Source organism: Chelonia mydas, chromosome 1 (assembly GCF_015237465.2).
Source record: "Chelonia mydas isolate rCheMyd1 chromosome 1, rCheMyd1.pri.v2, whole genome shotgun sequence".
NCBI classification, from domain to species: Eukaryota; Metazoa; Chordata; order Testudines; family Cheloniidae; genus Chelonia; species Chelonia mydas.
Genome location: NC_057849.1, coordinates 206,273,431 through 206,294,391, shown reverse-complemented (window position 1 = coordinate 206,294,391; position 20,961 = coordinate 206,273,431). Strand labels below are relative to the sequence as shown.

Below are 20,961 nucleotides of genomic sequence, written 5' to 3'. Positions count from 1 at the left end.
TAGGTTCTATTTCTATGGGGGTTATAATTAGAGTTTTGTACTTGTGTGATTTGTAACAATCACTTTTTTCTACTCATTAACCATGGGGGTCTTCATTATGTTTCTCAGCCTCACACTGTCTCTCAATATTTCAAATTGATACTTCAAGTTCAGACCCTTTAGTGTAAATATAAATCTCATAAATTACATTCACCCCTGCAAATTTTTCATTACATTGCCATTTTAATTGATTTGCTTCATACTGTGTTCTTTGTGACCATATGAAAGCCCATTGTGGGGGACCCCTTTCAGTTGGATCTGAAACATGTCAATTACTCACCTTAAACCTCCACTGTGCCTACATAGTTTGACCGGGAGAAGTAATCAGCATTCCCTTAAGTTCTTGTCACTCAAGGATCCACACAGACTCGGTTCCACCTGTATGTGTAAAAATATCAATCTGGTCCCCTGGTTGAAAGGCTATAGCTACAATCTGGGTAACTTCACACCGTACCTGACCCTCTCGTTTTGTCCTAAATGACCTTATGAGTACAATGAAATTAAATATTTCCTACCAAGCCAGGTTCCTTTTACGTATTGATCTCTTCCTGGACATGGGAGAGTCCATTTAAGGGGTCTGTGTTCCATTATTCCTGTATGTGGCCAATACTGCCATTTCCTACATCTTATGCTTTTATTACCTTTCCCCTAGGGGTAGCTAGGGTACCCGATTTAGTTTGCAAATATGTCATCCAGGTTGAATTAGTACTTCCAGTATGTGCTGTGATGGTGGTCTGCTCCCCCAACAAGGATGCCCATCATATTATAATTTGAGTAACTTCACAGCCTGCTGGCTCATCCCCTAGTTGTGGTTCTGTGGCAAGAACAGATTTATCTGTAAAACATAAGCAAAGCATAGGGCCTCTAACTGGGCCTTATAGGTTAGCAGCATTTTGGCTTCCACACTACACATTTATTTCAGTAGAATGAATTTCGTCTTTGTCTCAGGGTTGCCAGGTACACTACTTAATTTCCAACTGGTCATGTGCCCAAACAACTCCAGAAAATAGCCTACAAGTTTTCCACTGAGCTATAATTAATTTTTGCAAAATATCGGGAATTCTATATTTACTCCACTTTCCACTTCCTCCTTTCATTCTTTGTGCCTTAGCAGGGGACTTCTTTTCCCTAAGATATTGTGCCACTGCTGCAGCTGTCAACCGTTCCAATCTTGGGGGTCCAGCCTTGCCCTGCACGGCTGGTACTCAAACCATTAACCATGAGCCAGGAGTATAGATTCCTAATTAGCGGAGAGTGGCCCTGGAATCTTTAAGGATATAGAAGGATGCATCAGTCTTTTTAGGGAACAATTTGGTGCCTTCAAACGGAAGGTCTTCAACTGTCATCTGCACTTCCTAAGGGAGGCCAAATAGGTGTGACCAAAACACTTGTCGCATAACCACCACAGTGGAGATGGACCAGGCTGCTGTGTTGGCTGCATCGAGGGCTGACTGGAGCACTGTTTTGGCTACTACTTATCCCTCATGGATAATAGCTCGGAATGGGTCACGGTGTAACTTTGGGAGTTGAGCAATAAAGGTCTATCATTACTAGAGAGGCCTCCTTTCTAGAACTTGGGGTAGAATCCAGGATTTTTGAGTCTCAACTGTTTGCTAGTAGGTTTCACAGCTATTTGCTAAGGGTGTGTATCACTCTCCTATTGTTGGTTCACACAGAGCATAAACTCCTATTGCACAAGTCATAGAGGGTCTGTGCTGTGGATCTAAAGATTCCAACCTTGCTCATGATGCATTTGAGGGGTCAGTATGGTTTCTCATGATAGAATTTTTGGTTTTTAAATTTGCGGTGTTAAACTAAGAAATTATATTAAAATTATTGAAAATATTAAGGTAGCAAAGTCACACCCTCTAATAGGAAATATCAGAATTAACATTGCTCATGCAAATCTTAATTAAACTCCTGTGTGTGTATGCATTATGTGACTGGGCAAGGCCGGATGGCTATAGAAAAGTAGTGGGAAATAGATATATTAGCTCCAGGCTAAACAAATCCCTGGTACCAGGATAAGTTAAATGACAGCTGCTCCAGGTCAGTTAAGACACCTGTGGCCAATTAAGAACTTTCCAGAAGGCAGGGGGAACGCTAGGTTGATTGGGACACGTGAAGCTAATCAGGGGCTGGCTGAAACTAGTTAAAAGCCTCCCAGTTAGTCAGGTGGGTGTGTATGTCAGGAGCTGTGGGAAGAAGTTGTGCTGTTGGAGAGACTGAGCAGTACACACCATATCAGGCACAAGGAAGGAGGCCCTGAGGTAAGGGTGAAGTGGAGCTTGAGGAAATGGGGGCTGCTGTGGGGAAGTAGCCCAGGGAATTGTACGTGTCATGTTTCTAAAAGGTCAGTTACCATAGCTGATACTATTAGGGTCCCTGGGCTGGAGCCCGGAGTAGAGGGCAGGCCCAGGCTCCCACTTTTGCCCCCCACCCCCCGATTAATCACTGAGACTGGGAGACAACAGAGGCTGTGCAAGGGAGGATAGCTTCTTGTCACCTCCCTCGCTGGCTTATGATGAAAATGGCTCAGTAGACTGTGACCCTTGACTCTGGAGAGAGAAGGATTACGTGGAGGGTCACAGTGAGCCTCTGAGGCTAGCAAAATCCGCCAGGGGATGCGGGACCTATGGAGACAAGGACAGAGCTTTGTCACAACTGGTGTTAAGGGTGGGATTTCGTTCACAGCGTGGCGGAAGAAAGAGGTTTAAAAAAAAAAGTGCACTGGGGTTTTGGATTTTTGGTTTTGTTTTGGTTTGTTTGTTTGCTTTGTACCACAATGGAGGAAGTGGTAAGAGCTCTGGTACAAGCCACGGCAGCCCAGCAGGAGACCACCTAGGTTCAGGCAATGGCGCAACAGGAGTCTATGAGGCTACTGCAGAAAACCAATTATTGATGAGCCAGGCAACCCAAGATCGTGCCCTCTTGAGAGGTGGTGGACCACCTGAAGATCCTCACCACCCAGGCCTGGGGGTCCGACGGGACACGAACATTGAGGGACACTTGTTGTCTGCCAAAGATGATGTCAGGAGATGACGTAGAGGCATATCTCCTCTCATTGGAAAGGACTGCTCAGCCTGAGGCGTGGCCCCAGGAGCAGTGGGCCAGCATTCTCGCCCCTTTCTTGTGTGGAGAGGCCCAGAAGGCCTACTTTGACTTGCCTGCCACAGATGCCCCTGACTATACCTGTCTGAAGGCAGAGATCCTAGCATGATCAGGGATGATGGCAGCAGTAAGGGCCCAGAGGTTCCATGAGTGGAAATACCAGGAGAACAAACCCCCGAGGTCCCAGCTATTCGACCTCATACACCTCACGCGGAAGTGATTACAGCCCGAGGTGTACAGCCCGGAGGAGATTTTGGAGACCCTAGTCATGGACCATTACATGCAGGGACTGCCACCAGATCTCCACAAATGGGTAGGCCAGAATGATCTGTCCACGTATGACAAGATGATCACGCTGGTAGAAAGACGGATGACAGCCAGGGAACTGACCTGACTACCCAAGGATGGCCCCTTTCGAAGCAAGCACCCGATCCCAACCCTGGAAGGTTGGGCAGCCAAACCCCCAGGGAGTCCTAGGTGGAAGAAGTGCGGGGGCCGAAAACCAGCAGGGACTGTCCTGAGTAGGGGGAACCCCGGGACTAAACCCCCTAACCCCCGGGATAGGGTAGTGATTAAAAGCAATTACAGATGTTATGCATGTGGGGATAGGGACACATAGCAGCACAGAGTCCCAGCACCAAGGAGCCTATGCAATGTAACTTGAGGGATTGGGAGGTCCCATGCTCCCTTATCCACCTCGCAGGGGTTGCATTAGCCCTGCATAATTACACCAGGCTAGTGAGGATAAATAGAGCAGAAACTACAGCACTTGTGGACTCTGGGAGTGCTATCACCCTCATATTGGGTAAGCTGGTAAAAAGTAGTTAGCTGCTACAAACCAAACGTGTAGCAGTGATGTGCATGCATGGGGCCGTGAGCCATTACCCCACCATTCCGGTGGAGATAGAGGTTCAGGGGAACCCCATTGAGGTGACTGTGGGGTAGTTCCTAAACTCCCATATCCTGTAGTCATTGGGAGGGACTATCCAGGGTTTGATAATTTACTTCCTCTGGAGAGGCTGGAGGGAGGTGGGGATCCTGAGGACAGCGACTCATCACCGGGGGAATGTTAACCCCCTGTGTTCACTGAGATTTCTCAGGATCTGTTCTCAGCCCCCCAAAAGACCCGGAAGACAAAAAAAGAGAGGAAGGCTGTGAAGGCCTTGGGAACCCGGATCCTGACCCAGGGCCAGAAGACCTCCCGAGTAGGCAGATGGACGCGAGCAGCCAACCGAGAAACTTCCACCACAGAAGGTGAGCCAGAGGCTGGCCCCAGCCATGACGGTGGCGAGCCGTTGGAAGAAGCAGAAGCTGGCCCCTGGGAGCTTGGGCAGGTTAGTCCTGGGAGAGAGACTTTTGGGTGGGACTAGGCAGAGGACCCCAAATATGATAACGCCAGGAAAGAGGTGGCTGAGATCGATGAGATACCCGTGGATGGGAAGGTCTGGAGTCCCGGACCTTACTTTATAGTGAAGAAAGATCTCCTGTTCCGCGTGGTGCAAATGCAGGAGCAAGAGATACAACAACTTCTGGTGCCACGAAAACATCAAAAAGCTGTATTGAGTCTCGTCCACAGTCACCTATTTGGAGGACACCTAGGGGTAGAGAAAACCCAGGCATGGATCTTGCGGAGGTTCTTCTGTCCAGGAGTACATGAAGATGTCCGGCGATACTGCACCTCTTGTCCAGAGTGTCAGTTACATAGACATCGCCCGCACTTGCGGGCTCCTTTGATACCTCTTCCAATAATAGAGGTTCCTTTCAAACGGATAGCCATGGATCTGGTAGGGCCCCTAGAGAAGATAGCTCGGGGCTGCCAACATGTGCTTGTTGTACTGGATTATGCAACCTGGTACCCAGAAGCTGTTCCCCTACGCAACACAGCTTCCAAGACAATAGCTAAGGAGCTAAGTACAGATCTTTGCCCGGGTTGGGCTACCCAAGGAGATATTGACTGATCAAGGGACACGTTTCGTGTCCAAGTTGATGAAAGATCTCTGTTCATTGCTCCATGTACAAGCCCTACGGACCTCTGTATACCACCCACAAACAGATGGCCTTGTGGAAAGGTTCAGTAGGACCCTCAAGGCCATGATCAGGAAAGTGGTGAGCCAGGATGGGAAAGATTGGGATACCCTATTGCCTTACCTCATGTTCGCCATCCGGGAGATTCTGCAAGCCTCCACAGGTTTCTCTCCATTTGAACTACTATATGGGCACCACCCCTGGAGCATATTGGATGTAGCCAGAGAAGCCTGGGAAGAGAAGCCAAATCCCAGAAGGAACATAGTTGAGCGTGTACTGTAGATGAGAGATCGCACAGCCCGAGTTACGCCCATTGTATGGGAACATTTGGAGAGAGCACAGGAGACCCAACGAACCAATTATAACCACCAAGTAAAGCTTTGACTGTTCCTACCAGGGGATCGGGTGATGATACTGGTGCCCACAGCAGAAAGTAAACTGTTGGCCCAGTGGCAGGGACCCTACGAAGTAATCAAAGCCATGGGAGAGGTGAACTATAAGGTGCAGCAGCCAGGCTGCCGGTAACCGGAGCAAATTTACCACATCAATCTTCTAAAACCTTGGCATGATCGAGAGGCATGCTTAGTCACGCAGGAGACCCTTTTCCAGGAGCATAACTTACACGAGCAAGTGAGGATATCATCTGACTTGACGCCGATCCAAAAGATCGAGGCAGCCGACATGATTAATCGCCACCGAGATGTGTTCTCTACAAAACCAGGGCGGACGACTGAGACCTATCACCATATCTGCACGATCCCCAGAACCAAGGTAACATTGAGACCCTACCGAATCCCAGCAGCCAAAGGAGAAAAAATCAAGGCCAAAGTAAAGAAAATGTTATAATTAGGGGTTATTGAAGAATCTTACAGTCAGTGGTCCAATCCAATTGTTCTAGTGCCTAAACCTGACGGTACCACGACATTCTGTAATGACTTTCGCCAACTGAATGAAATATCCCAGTTTGATGCATACCCCATACTACGCATCGACGAACTGGTTGACCGACTGGGTAGTGCCCGATACTTGACTACACTGGATCTGACGAAAGGGTACTGGCAGATTCCTCTGACTAAAGAAGCTAAAGAAAAGACAGCGTTCTCCACCCCGGACAGGCTATTCCAGTACACCGTCCTCCCTTTTGGGCTACATGGGCCCTGGCCACATTCCAGCGCCTCAAGGATAAGCTGCTGCGCCCTCATACTAGTTTTGCAGCTGCATACCTAGATGATGTCATCATCCATATGCCAGACTGGGGATCTCACTTGGAGAAAGTTGAGGCAGTACTGCGCACCTTAAGGCTGGCTGGCCTCACTGCTAATCCTGCTAAATGCGCCATAGGGATAGCAGAGGCTAGGTACCTGGGATATATTGTGGGAAGGGGCATAGTGAAGCCCCAAACGAATAAGCTAGAGGCAATTCAAAACTGGCCCCGGCCCAACTGAAAGAATCAGGTCTGCGCGTTCCTAGGTGTGGTAGGCTACCACCGACATTTTATTCCCCACTTCGCCCCTAGGGCAAGTCCCCTAACTGACCTGGTGAAGGCCCGAAGTCCAGACATGATAAAGTGGACCAAAGCAGCAGAGGGGGCATTCCACAGACCTTCGGACGGCTCTCTGTAATGACCCAGTACTCATAGCCCCGGACTTTAACAAGGAATTTATTTTACAAACAGATGCTTCTGAGGTGGGGTTGGGGGCGGTTCTGTCGCAAATGGTGGGAGAAGAGGAACACCCGATCCTCTACCTAAGCAGAAAGCTTCTCCCAAGAGAACAGAAATACGCAGTAGTTGAGAGAGAATGCCTTGCTGTCAAATGGGCTATGGAGACACTGTATTATTACCTCCTAGTCCAGAGATTTACTCTTGTGACGGACCATGCACCCCTCCAGTGGATGCAGTGGAATAAGGAAGAGAATGCAAGGGTCACCAGGTGGTTCTTATCCCTCCAACCATTCCAGTTCCGCATACGGCACAGGGCTGGATGCCACCATGGCAACGCTGATGGTCTATCACGAGCATAGTGCCTGGCGTCCCAAGTTGCCCAACTCTATGGTGTTGAGCAGAGGGGGGGATATGTGACGGGGCAAGGCCAGATGGCTATAGAAAAGTAGTGGGAAATAGATACATTAGCTCCAGGCTAAACAAATCCCTGGTACCAGGATAAGTTAAATGACAGCTGCTCCAGGTCAGTTAAGACACCTGTGGCCAATTAAGAACTTTCCAGAAGGCAGGGAGAAGGCTAGGTTGATTGGGACACCTGAAGCCAATCAGGGGCTGGCTGAAACTAGTTAAAAGCCTCCCAGTTTGTCAGGTGGGGGCGGATGTAAGGAGCTGTGGGAAGAAGTTGTGCTGTTGGAGAGACTGAGCAGTACACACCGTATCAGGCACAAGGAAGGAGGCCCTGAGGTAAGGGTGAAGTGGAGCTTGAGGAAGTGAGGGCTGCTGTGGGGAAGTAGTCCAGGGAATTGTACGTGTCATGTTTCTAAAAGGTCAGTTACCGTAGCTGATACTATTAGGGTCCCTGGGCTGGAGCCCGGAGTAGAGGGCGGGCCCGGGCTCCCGCTTTTGCGCCCCCCCCCTCCCCCCGATTAATCACTGAGACTGGGAGACAACAGAGGCTGTGCAAGGGAGGATAGCTTCTTGTCACCTCCCTCGCTGGCTTAGGATGAAAATGGCTCAGTAGACTGTGACTCTTGTCTCTAGAGAGAGAAGGGTTACATGGAGGGTCATAGTGAGCCTCTGAGGCTAGTGAAATCCGCCAGGAAATGCGGGACCCACAGAGACAAGGACAGAGTTTTGTCACAATCATGATACAGTCTTTAATTACAGGGTCATGTTGTTTTTTCCACAGGATCCCTCCATCATTCAATGCACAGGCTGAGCCTCCTCTGGGAATGGACCAGGGTTGTGTAGTGAATGAGATTGTTGTCTATAGCACCCCTGCCACATTTGTTACAGAAGTTGGAAGGTGTATAGTGAATGAGGCAGTTGACTGCAGGAAGACGAAAGGATGGTCTTATGGTTTAGTCATTGGATTCTATTCTTGTCTTTGCCACGGAGTTCCTATGTAATTAAATTAAGACTTTTTGCAGGTGGTCACTAATTATGTGTCCTTCATTTTCTAGGTGCCCAACTTGAGATCCTGGGGTCTCATTTGCATATGTGGTAAGCACTTGCAGCTGAAGTCAATGGGAGCTGCACTTTGAACATATAAAGTGCTATAAAAATGCTAAGTATTGTGATTGATGTACCAGGCTCTGGGTGTCTCAAATTGAGCACCCAAAACGAATGGATACCTTTTGTCCTTAATTTCTCTGAACCTCAGTTCCCGATCTGTAGAATGGCAATTATAATACCTACCTGGACCTGACAGCAGTGGGGTGGAGATACACTGTGAAGCACTCAGTGATGAGCACTATAGAAAAGCCCGTGAGGAAATTAATAATTCTGTATTCAAAGTATAGTTTGACTAATAGTGCAGTAAATAAGGTCTGGGGCCACACATTAAATGAGGATGAAAAGAATTCATTCAGTGAGCACTATCCATCATATGCACTGAATGAGGCAGGCATTTTGTGGGACAAATAGTATGTGATCATGTAATTAAAGACTGTGGCATAACACATATGTACAAAGAGGATAGACTGAGGTTACAGAGGCAATCTTAAGTCTGGCTTTTCCTAACTTTTGAATGCTTGACTGTGCAATGTTATCTTTCTTTTAATGTAGTCCTCCGCCCCCCACCCCACCCCATTTATAGGTAATCTTTGGAATAATACCATGAAAACTTTTCCTTCTATTTAAATACTTAAATGGCCCATAGAAGCTGAGCCTCTCCTAGCTATTTAAAATAGAAATAATAGTAACAAATTCCCTCTCTGTTCCTTCCCAGCCTCTAGAAGAAATACTTTGCATTGTTTGTAAGGACGTTTGCTTGTGCGTAAGTGGTTGTTTTTGTGTCTGCATGATGAAATTGAGGTTGAACAAACAGGTTCTGAACAGAGTGGGTATGTCTACACAGCAGTTAAACACCCACGGTTGCACCAGGTCAGCTGACTTACACTCGCAGGGCTGCAAAATTGTGGTTTAGATGGTTTGGGCTTGGGCTGGGGCCTGAGTTCTGGGACCCTGTGAGTGGGGAGGTCCCAGAGCCCGTTTCCCTGCAGTAGATCTGATGTCTACACAGCACTTTTATAGCCCTGCAGCCTGAGCCCTGCAAATCCAAGTCAGCTGTAGTCATTCTTCTTTCTTGCCAGAGTGAGTTCCATAGTTTGGGTCCAGTTTTTTTGAGAATTCTGTCTTTTGCATTCACAAGCCTTCCCCAATAGTTGGCAGCTTAATTGTCTTAGTTTTGATAATTTCTGTTGTGGGAATGCATGGTCATGAAAGGTGGGTCATGTTGTGACCAATCCTGTAGAGGGCTTTGAATATCAGAATGGAGACCTTGATCCAGATTCTGAATTCAATGGACAGCCAGTGCAGAATGGAGATGTTTTCATGGTGTCCTATGTTGCTGTGCACACAAGTTGCTGCATTTCTTACCAACTGGAGTTTTTTCAGGTCATGTGATTTCATTTCTAGATATGGATAGTAGTAATCAAGCTTGGTGGTCTTGAGTGCCTGGGTCACTGAGTTTTATTGCATGCAGCACAGTCTTTTGTCCAGTCACAGAAGAAAGTGGGCTTTTCCCCCCAACAGTTTCCCCAGTAAGAGGAGTCCAAGAGAACCTCCATGGCTATGGGTAAGAAGTAGGGTTGTCAAGCGATTAAGAAAGATTAATCACACCGTTAAACAATAATAGAATACCATTTATTTAAATATTTTTGGATGTTTTCTACATTTTCGAATACATTGATTTCAATTACAACACAGAATACAAAGTGTACAGTGCTCACTTTATATTTATTTTTGATATCAAATATTTGCCCTGTAAAAAACAAAATAAATAGTATATTTAAATTAATCTAATACAAGTATTGTAGTGCTCTTTATAATGAAAGTTGAACTTACAAATGTAGAATTATGTACAAAAAATAACTGCATTCAAAAATAAAACAATGTAAAACTTTAGAACCTACAAGTCCACTCAGTCCTACTTCAGCCAATCACTCAGACAAACAAGTCTGGTTACAGTTTGCAGGAGATAATATTGCCCACGTCTTGTTTACAGTGTCATCTGAAATTGAGAACAGGCATTCACATGGCACTGTTGTAGGTGGCATTGCAAGATATTTATGTGCCAGGTGCGCTAAAGATTCATATGTTCCTTCATGCTTCAGCCACCATTCCAGAATACATGCGTCCATGCTGATGATGGATTCTGCTCGATAATGATCCAAAGCAGAGCGTACCGACGCATGTTCATTTTCATCATCTGAGTCAGATGCCACCAGCAGAAGGTTGATTTTCTTTTTTGGTGGTTCAGGTTCTGTAGTTTCCATGTCAGAGTGTTGCTCTTTTAAGATACCTGAAAGCATTCTCCATACCTCGTCCTGCTCAGATTTTGGAAGGCACTTCAGATTATTAAACCTTGGGTCGAATGCTGTATCTATCCTTAGAAATCTCACACTGGTACCTTCTTTGCGTTTTGTCAAATCTGCTGTGAAAGTGTTCTTAAAATGAACATGTGCTGGGTCATCATCCAAGACTGCTATAACATGAAATGGATAAAACAGAACAGGAGACATACAATTCTTCCCCAAGGAGTTCAGTCACAAATTTAATGAACATATTTTTTTAATGAGCATCTGTCATGGAGTCCCTGGGTGATGCTCTGGAACTGCTCCCCATGAAGCCAGTCAGGACTCTGGGGAAGTCTCCTTTCTGTGAGCAGCCTGTCTTCAGGACACAAAGCTCACACAGCTTCCACCTTCCTGTGTCTGACCTCGGAGCATTCAGCATCCTCTGCCCCTCCGTGCACTTCCCCCAACGAGTCCGCCCAGGCGGGGTCTTGGGGAAGCCAGAGGGTCCTGCACCCCAACTCTGCAGTAACTCTCAGCCAGCCAGTAAAACAGAGGTTTATTAGACGACAGGAACCATGGTCTAAAACAGAGCTTGCAGGTGCAGAGAACAGGACCCCTCAGCTGGGTCCATTTTGGGGGGCAGTGAGCCAGATAACCACGTCTGCACTTCACTCCATGTCCCAGCCAGCCCCAAACTGAAACTCCCTCCAGCCCCTCCTTCTCTGGGCTTTCCCCTTTCCCGGGCCAGGAGGTCACCTGATTCCTTTGTTCTCCAACCCTTTAGCTCTCACCTTGCGGTGGGGGAGGGGGAGGGAAGGGCCCAGGCCATCAGTTGCTAGGAAACAGGATGTTGGCCATTCTCTGTGTCCAGACCCCTGCACACACCTGCCCTCTAGGGCTCTGCAATGATCATACACCCTTACCCCACCACCTAAATACTTAAGAACTGCATAGGGGAAACTGAGGCACCCCCACACTATTCAGAGGAAACATTAAGAACAGTCCCACTTCGTCACAGCATCATCAGCATGGAAGCATGTCCTCTGGAATGGTGGCCGAAGCTTGAAGGGGCATATGAATGTTTAGCACATCTGAAACGTGGCTACAAAAGTACCATGCGAATGCCTGTTCTCACTTTCAGGTAACACTGTAAATAAGAAGCAGTCAGCAGTATCTCCCATAAATGTAAACAAATTTGTTTGTCTTAACAATTGGCTGAACAAGAAGTAGGACTGAGTAGACTTGTAGGCTCTAAGGTTTTATAGTGTTTTGGTTTTGAGTGCAGTTATGTAACAAAAAAAATCTACGTTTGTAAATTACACTTTCACAATAAAGAGATTGCACTACAGTACTTGTATGAGGTGAACTGAAAAATACTATTTCTTTATCATTTTTACAGTGTGAATATTTGTAATAAAAAATAATATAAAGTGAACACTACACTTTGTATTGAATTGTAATAGAAATCAATATATTTATTTGAAAATGTAGAAAAACATCTGAAAATATTAATAAATTTCAATTGGTATTCTATTATTTACCAGTGCGATTAATTTTTTTAGTCGCAGTTAATTTTTTTGAGTTAATCGCATGAGTTAACTGCAATTAATCAACAACACTAGTAAGAAGTAATGCTGAAAAAGAATCATGGAATACTGACTTTTGAGTCTTGCAGCAGTCTGTTACTGTAATAACATTTGGTAGTTACAATATACATTGTGTTTCAGAACTTCCAGGACCTGGAGAGAGACAACTGAATTATGTTATAATGCAGCAGGCAGAATAGACTAAAGAGCAGGGTACTTGGAGTCAAGATTCCTGTATTCTATTCCCAGCTTTTCCCCGATTTGCTCTATGACCTTGGACAAGTCTCTTCCCATCTCGACCTCTGTTTTCCCATCTGTAAAATGGGGAAATTAATCCTTCTTTGTGGCACTTCAAGCACTTCAGTGCTTTGAGTTGGTTGCATGAAAAGCACTATTATTTTATTATTTATTTAATGTAAAACAGTTTTAGGATTATCTTAGACAAATTAGATGTATTCAAGTCAGCAGGGCCTGATGAAATACATCCTAGAATACTGAAGGAGGTGACTAAGGAGATATCTGAACCATTAGTGATTATCTTTGAAAACTCATGGAAGATGGGTAATATTCCAGAGGACTGGAAGAGGGCAAATATAGTGTCAATCTAAAAAAAGGGGAATAAGGACAACCCTCGGAATTACAAACCATTCATCTTCAGAACCTGGAAAGATAATGGAGCAAATAATCAAGTAATCAATTTGCAAACACCTAGAAGATAATGAAGTGATAAGTAACAGTCAACATGGATTTGTCAAGAACAAATCATGTCAAACCAACCTAATAGCTTTCTTTGACAGGGTAATAAGCCTTATGAATAGGGTGGATGTGGTAGATGTAGTATATCTTGACTTTCCTGAGCTTGTTGTTACTGTTTTGCTAGACCTTTTCATAAACAAACTAGCAAAATAAAGCCTAGATGAAGCTGTTATAAGGTGGGTGCCTAACTGGTTGAAAAATCATTCCCAGAGAGTAGTTATCAGCGGTTCAGTCAAGCTGGAAGTGCATATTGAGTGGGGTCCTGCGGTGATCAGTCCTGGGTCCAGTTCTGTTCAATATCTTCATAAATGATTTAGATAATGGCAGAGAGAGTACATTTAAAAAGTTTACGGATGATACCAAGCTGGGAGGGGTTGCAAGTGCTTTGGAGGATAGGATTAAAATTCAAAATTATCTGGAGAAATGGTCTGAAGTAAATACAATGAAATGCAATAAGGACAAATGCAAAGTACTCTACTTAGGAAGGAACAATCAATTGCACACATGCAAAATGGGAAATGACTGCCTGGTAAGGAGTACTTCAGAAAGGGATCTGGGGGTTATAGAGGATCACAAGATAAATATGAGTGAACGGTATAAAAGCAAACATAATTCTAGGGTGTATTAGCAGGAGCATTGTCAGCAAGACACGATAAGTAATTCTTCCACTCTGCTCTGTGCTGATGAGGTCTTAGCTGGAATATTGTGTCGAGTTCTGGGTGCCACATTTCAGGAAAGATGTGGACAAAATGGAGAAAGTCCAGAGGAGAGCAACAAAAATTATTAAAGGTCTAGAAAACATGACTTGTGTGGAAAGATAGAAAATAATTTGGTTTCTTTAGTCTGGAAAAGAGAAGACTGATGGTTTTTAAGTACATAAAAGGTTGTTACAAGGAGGAGAGTGAAAAATTGTTAACTTTTGAGGATAGGATAAGAAGCGATGGGCTTAAATTGTAGCAAGGGAGGTTTAGGTTGGACATTAGAAAAAACTTCTTAACTGTCAGGGTAGTTAACCACTGGAACAAATTGCCTAGGGAGGTTGTAGAATCTCCCTCACTGGAGGTTTCTAAGAGCAGTTTAGACAAACACCTGCCAGGAATGGTCTAGTTCAATGGTTTTCAACCTGTGGTCCACGGACCCCTGGGGTCCGCAGATGGTCTAAGTTTTCCAAAGGGGTCGTGCTTCCTTTAGAAGTTTTTTAGGGGTCTGCAAATGAAAAAAGGTTGAAAACCTCTGGTTTAGTTATTATGTAGTCCTGTCTTGAGTACAAGGGACTGGGCTAGATGACCTATTGAGCTTCCTTCCAATCCTACATGTCTATGGTTCTGTGTTATATTGTAATGAACTGACTAGTGTGGTCTGTGTCGTCAATGTCTTGTACTGGATGCAATCAGTATTTTTCACCCATGTTCTCCTAGGTCCTGTACAGCTTACAATAAGATATATCTCATTTATCTTTACTGATAAGGACCTGTGCTTCTGGTGCATGCGTATTTGAATTACATCCAGGCCAAATATTGCTGCTGCTTCCATGATGTTTCTAAGTTGGTACCTTTTCTCTCTGCTCCCTCAGCAGAACTCTTGCACAGCCCCATATCTATTGTCTTTATTACTGTGACTTCTTTCTTTAAGACTGCCTGGACACATACACCACTTACCTTCAGTCCATTCAACATGCAGCCACTAAGATTATCTTTCTGGTATCTTGGTCTATCATCCCCGAATAACCTTTGAATCCACTGGTTCTTCTTTTTCCTCCATATCATGTTCAAGCTTTTTGTCCTGATCTTTAAGCCACTGCACAGCTTCGTCCCTCATGAGCTTTCCAGTATTATTTTTTTTGCTACCACTACCATTGTGTAGTTGTCAGATTCTTCCATAAACAACCCCGTACCTCTTCTCATGCTGCATCTTATGCGTGGAAGAGCCTTCTTGCTCTGATCAGGACCACTACCCTCTCCTTCTCCTGACCCACCTTTTCCATGCTACCTGCAAGCAATTAGCCAATTAATAATGTCTGCATTGAGGGGGAGTTGGAGAGAGTGCCAACTTAGTGGACCCCAGTAAGATTTACTAAAGTAACAACCCCGTCTGTGAGCCCACCAGACTCTAGGCTTCCAATGGGTGCAAGACTGAATCATTGGCATCTTAGAGAACAGCTGCTGCATTACATCAGAATTGGACTGACAGGGAAATTAGGGGATGTTAAGTCCTATATCTGGTTATTATAAATGCTTAATGGGGGAAACAGAGACAGCGACCTGACCTCTCCATGTATCTACCTCTCTCTCCAGGCATTGAGAACCTGCCATTTGAATTGCAGAGAAATTTCCAACTCATGCGAGATCTAGACCAGCGAACAGAAGGTGAGTGTCAGGAATGAGGCCCAGAGTAATGTGCTGTGAGTAGGTAGGGACCCTGCAGCTGGCCTGCTCTTCCTTTCCTTGCAGGTGGTGGTGTGACAACAGGGCAGAGGAGGGAGCCTGCAGCTGTCCAGATCTGCCCTTCCTAGCAGAGGGCACTGGGATATTTTTGACCATGAATCCGGTCTTGTTTCAGACCTCAAGTCAGAGATTGATAAACTGGCCACGGAGTATATCAGCAATGCACGGACTCTGTCTTCGGAGGAAAAACTGGGGCTTCTCAAGCAAATTCAGGAGGCCTATGCAAAATGCAAGGAGTTCGGGGATGACAAGGTTCAGCTGGCCATGCAGACCTATGAGATGGTATGAAGGAGAGAGAGGGAGCAGAGTGGTGACTAAGGGTTATAGCATGAAGGGCTGGGAGTCACGACTCACTGTATCCTGTTCCTGGTACTGGATGGGATTATAAAGCATTTGGAAATCCTTTGCTCCAGTCCCAACATGGATCCCTGTCTCCCTTGTAGGCACCACCTACAGTTGCCTCTCTGCTGAAGCCCCTTCCCCTGTCCTTTCTAGGCCCTTCAGGATTCCATCCCCTAATAATGCTTTTGCTTACTGTCCTACCTGCAGGTGGATAAGCACATCCGGCGGCTAGACACGGACCTTGCCCGTTTTGAAGCTGACTTGAAGGAGAAGCAGATTGAGTCGAGTGACTACGACAGCTCCTCCAGCAAGGGCAAGAAGAGTGAGTTCCAGGGCCCTGCCACAAACTGATATAGTGGGGCCCAGAACCACAGAAGTGGTGGGGTTGGAAGAGAGCCTGGGAGGAGGATGGCAGGAGATGGCCCAGAGACAGTGAAGTTGGAGTTTGAGGAGGAGCTAGAACCCCAGCAAGTGACAAGGAGGTGACCCAGGGATGATGATGGAGGGTTGTGATGGGGTGTCTCAGAGGAGATGATGGGTGTGTGTAGACCAGAGACTATGAAAGGGCGGGGTGCGTGTCTTAATGCTGTAAAGGGGCCTGGTGTACAGGTATCTGTCTTCGTGGGTGGAAGAGTTTAGTGCCCATTTCTTTTCCCCATCCCTCCAGAGGGCCGGGCCCAAAAGGAGAAGAAAGCTGCCCGTGCTCGTTCTAAGGGGAAAAACTCTGATGAGGAGGCACCAAAGATGGCTCAAAAGAAGCTGAAACTCGTCCGCACGTAAGTGACAGGGAGACTTAGGGAATGGGGGGTAACCACACAAGTTAGGTCAGACCAGTGGGTCCATCAAGGTTCCCCTTGTTACTCTTTCTTGGAACCAGCCAAGAAATAACCACAAACAAAGGTCGAATTGAAACAGTATTGAGGGTTGATTTATTGCTTGCTTCCATTATTTGCGCAGTTATACTCACACACATTCCATGCATACTGGCAGGCTGTAGACGCAGGTGTTGTTTTCGATCTTAGGTGACTGAGACTGGCCAGGTTCCAGCTTCCCAGAGATCAAAACGCTAGGCGACAAGAGTCCCCGAAGCCCCTTCGGGTCTGTGGGAGGGCTCTACTGCTTCCGGTCCGGTCCTGAGTTTTTGCTGTCGTAGGTTACATCTCTCTCTGGCCGCTACTGCAGTAGGTTTATATACAGTCCCAGATACACCTTGATTATCCTTACATGGTAATATTTCAGTTCAAGCCTTGCGATTGGTTTCTTACACTCATACTATCTCACTCCTTATATATTGATTACATGTTCATAAGCATGAATACAATTGGTAATATAGCTTTAAGCAAGCCCCTCACATCCTCAAGGACTTCTGCTGTTATTTGTGGTTCAGATAGGAAACTGTGCAAACTGCACTTCAAAAGCAAGGTAACGACGTGACAGGAGTTTGACACAGACACAGGCACAGACTGCTTGGCAGGGCAGATGCAGAGGGAGCCATGGGCTGCACCCCTCCCCATGGAGCAGGAGCTGCTACTGCCGGGGGGGGTCAAGCCATTTATGGGGGCCGCGGCTGGCTACACCCCTAATCAGGATCAAACCAATGGTCAGGTCCTGCCCTTTGTCATAGAATCATAGAAGATTAGGGTTGGAAGAGACCTCAGGAGGTCATCTAGTCCAACCCTCTACCCAAAGCAGGACCAATCTCAATTAAATCATCCTAGCCAGGGCTTTGTCAAGCCAAGCCTTAAAAAACCTCTAAAGATGGAGATTCCACCACCTCCCTAGATAACCCATTCCAGTGCTTCACCATCCTCCTAGTGAAATAGTTTTTCCTAATATCCAACCTAGACCTCCCCCACTGCAACTTGAGACCATTGCTTCTTGTTCTGTCATCTGCCACCACTGAGAACAGCCTAGCTCCATCCTCCTTGGAACCCCCCGTTAGTGGGGTAGAGGGCTGTTAGTTGAAGGCTGCTATCAAATCCAGCTTCCCATCCACTGTAATCCCCAGGTCCTTTTCTGCAGAACTTCCGCTTAGCCAATCAGTCCCAGCCTGTAACAGTGCATGGGATTCTTCCGTCCTAAGTGCAGGACTCTGCACTTGTCCTTGTTGAACCTAATCAGTTTTCTCTTGGCCCAATCCTCCAATTTGTCTAGGTCATTCCGGACCCTGTCCCTACCTTCCAGCATATCTACCTCTCCCCCCAGCTTAGTGTCATCCGAGAACTTGCTGAGGGTACAATCCATCCCTCATCCAGATCATAAGCGATCCCCTGACTTCACCCAGATTAGACCAATGGGCTCATCCATCCCACTTGTTCCTGCTGTGCCCTGGAGCAGTTAGAGCAAGAGCCCCCGGGTAGGCTGGGACTCCTAGTGAGAGAAATGTCCTTCCCTCCGGAAGGAGATAGAGGCCTGGAGAGGTCAGGTCCTTGCTGTGAGGACAGGACCTGGGATAGTGAATTTCTGCAGTTGTGTTATGTGGGGAAGGGTCTCTTTCTGTTTCTGTCAAGGTGGAGTCCACAGCAGAGGGCCTCCCCGGGTGAAGTGTGGGGGTGTCCCCACCCTGGTGACTTTGCTGACCTGATTCCTCCTTCTCCCTGCAGCAGCACGGAGTATGGGATGCCCTCAGTGACATTTGGAAATGTGCACCCCTCAGATGTGCTGGATATGCCTGTGGATCCCAACGAACCCACCTACTGCCTGTGCCACCAGGTCTCCTATGGGGAGATGATTGGCTGTGATAACCCTGATGTAAGATACTGGGCTTGGAGAGAATGGGGGCGGGGCGAGACTCACACTGGAAATCTGGTTCTGCTTATGTGGGCCCTGCTATCTCAAGCAGTGACACCTGCAGGTTGAGGGTGTATGTACAGATTACGTGAGAGGGGAGAATTAAGGAGGATGCTCATTTTAGAGAGACCCTTAAGGGACAGATTTTTGTCCTGGACAGGTCTGGAGTCCAGGAGGAGGGAAGCTTTAAAACAGAGTAGGAATTAGGTGAGTTTCTCAATCCACTTCCACAATCCTGAATATTGATGTGGTCACTGCTGAGGAGTTGCAAGGGGAGGTTATGTGATCAAATACTGAGGGGGTGTTGGTAGCCCCCAAAAGACTCAGGAGGGAAGGAAACTCTACTGTACGACTGACTCTGTGCTCTTCATCCCACATCAGTGCTCCATTGAGTGGTTCCATTTCGCCTGTGTGGGCCTGACGACAAAGCCGAGAGGGAAATGGTGAGTGGGTGCTGAAACAAGGACATCAGAGGTTTCAAGAGGCTATAAATCACTGGGGAGTCCCATGGGTGTCTGGAGCGGGACGTTCTGGGGCGGGGTGACTATGGATGTTAGGGGGTGTTGGGACTGCATCTCAATGAAGAGTTATTGGGGGTTGTGTGTGTTTAAGGGCTTCTGTGTGTGTGGCTGTATTTGGGGGGGCACTAAGGAGGGTCCCATAGGCTTTGTGTATTGGTGGGTCCCTCCCACGCCATAACTGCTGCCTTCTCTCTCCTTTTCCTACCAGGTTCTGCCCTCGCTGTTCCCAGGAGAGGAAGAAGAAATAAAATCCCTAGAGCCCCCTGGTGCAGTGGCCAGAGTCCCATCTCTTCTACTAGGGCCTCATCAAGGCTCCCCCAGCCCCTGGGCTTTGAGGTTGCGGGGAGTCTTGCCCTGTTTGTGGTTAGGGTGACCTTTGAATGGGCTGTGCCCTCATGACAGTTCCAATGTGTTCTGTATCCCGTGCTACCTTCAGATTCCCCTTGGAGGTCCTTTGTGTGCTGTTCTAGAACAGGTCTCTGAATCCCAGAGGGAATGAGGGTAGCTAGGTAGCCCCCAGATTCCTAGGGGTTGGATGGTCCCCTGATTTCCATGGCTCACCCTTCACCCCACTTAGAGTCCATTGCCTGCATCTCTCCTTGGGGAAGCCAGATTTAGTCAGGGAAGTGAAAGATTACCTGAATGCCCAGGGGAAGGAGGTAAGTCTCCCCAAACTTTATAGGCTCCTGATTTTATTAGATCTTTCCTGGGCGTGGGGGGTAAGCAGGCCACCTCTTCATCTTACAGGTTGGTTGAAAAGTTGGATCCCTTAGTCCTTCCCTGCCCTACCTTACATTCCACAATCACCTCCAGTACCAAGTGGTCTCTGTTGTATGTGGGAGAGGAGGGAGTTTAGAGAGAGCCTGAGTCTCATTTATTCCCCTTCTGGGGGAATATCTCAGGAATGGGTAGTGTACTTTGTCTTACAGGAAAGAGGAAGCATTCGTGAGCTTAGGTGGAGCTGGTTTTGTATCACCTGTGCTTCTGCCCCAGAGTTCCCCAATCCTTTTTGCTGTCCAAGATCCTTTGTTCTCCTGGTGATGGGAAGTTTGGGAATCCAGATCCACCTTGTAAAATATGGAATTAAATAAAACCCATTGAAACAAACACCCCAGCATTTGCCAGGGTCTGTGATTGTGGGTCTTGGCTCTGACCTGTGAAGGATGACACAGAAACCTTCTGTAGATCCCCTCAGTGGGTAAAAGAGGTGTTGGTGGAGGATAGGGTTGCACTCTACATTAAAGACACCATTACCTATTTTAGAGTTATTGATAACTCAGAAGATGACCTAGGTGAATCTTCTTAGGTTCGCTAGCATTTCCAAAAAGTCAAATAAAAGTTTCATTTTGGATCAAACTGAAAATGAAAAATTTCCGATTTTTTTGTGAATTGAAAAGTTGGAAAAATTTCTAGTAGGGTCATATGAAACATTTTTTGTTATTATTCAACTTGGATTTTTTTGTTTGATTTTGGGCATTTTAACAAAGGCTGGGGAGAACTAGATTCAGAAAACAGCTGGAAGAGGAGGTGGTTATGGTGATCTCCTCATAGCTTTTAGCCTAGTAGTTAGGGCACTGCCTGGGATGTGGGAGTCTCAAGTGCAAGTCTACTCTAAGAAATATTTATTTATAAAAGGTGGAATAGCTTCAACAGGAGAGCTTGAGGGAAAAACCATTTGGTGAATCTAGTCCTCCTTTACTTTTGTTAAAATTTCAAAAATCAAAATGAAAAGCCGTCATATGAAAACAAAATGCTTTGTTTCAACATCTCAAAAACATTTCTTTTTTTTTTTTTTGGTTCGGTCATAACTGGGCAAACTCAACGCAAATCATTTTGGGTCAAACAAAATTGTACTTTTTGGTGAGTAAAATATTTGCCATTATT

The 20,961-nt window shown here is 46.3% G+C and overlaps 1 protein-coding gene across 5 annotated transcripts in view; it reads left to right on the top strand.

Moving 5' to 3' along the window:
• Positions 1–20,184, top strand: part of ING4 (inhibitor of growth family member 4) — a 43,315-nt gene extending 23,131 nt beyond the window's left edge. For 2 of the 5 annotated variants that reach the window (XM_037910708.2, XM_043538716.1), the window contains exons 2-8: positions 15,275–15,346; positions 15,540–15,706; positions 15,974–16,088; positions 16,434–16,542; positions 18,373–18,517; positions 18,938–18,999; positions 19,286–20,184. In XM_037910708.2, coding sequence (XP_037766636.1) covers positions 15,275–15,346; positions 15,540–15,706; positions 15,974–16,088; positions 16,434–16,542; positions 18,373–18,517; positions 18,938–18,999; positions 19,286–19,325 — 710 coding nt within the window. In that variant the 3' untranslated portion in view covers positions 19,326–20,184. Of the gene's footprint in view, positions 1–1,496; positions 1,501–8,301; positions 8,342–9,757; positions 9,767–15,274; positions 15,347–15,539; positions 15,707–15,973; positions 16,089–16,433; positions 16,543–18,369; positions 18,518–18,937; positions 19,000–19,285 lie in introns of those variants that run through there. The other 3 variants (XM_043538628.1, XM_037910717.2, XM_037910701.2) reach the window with 3 other exon arrangements.
• Positions 20,185–20,961: the final 777 nt, after the last annotated feature.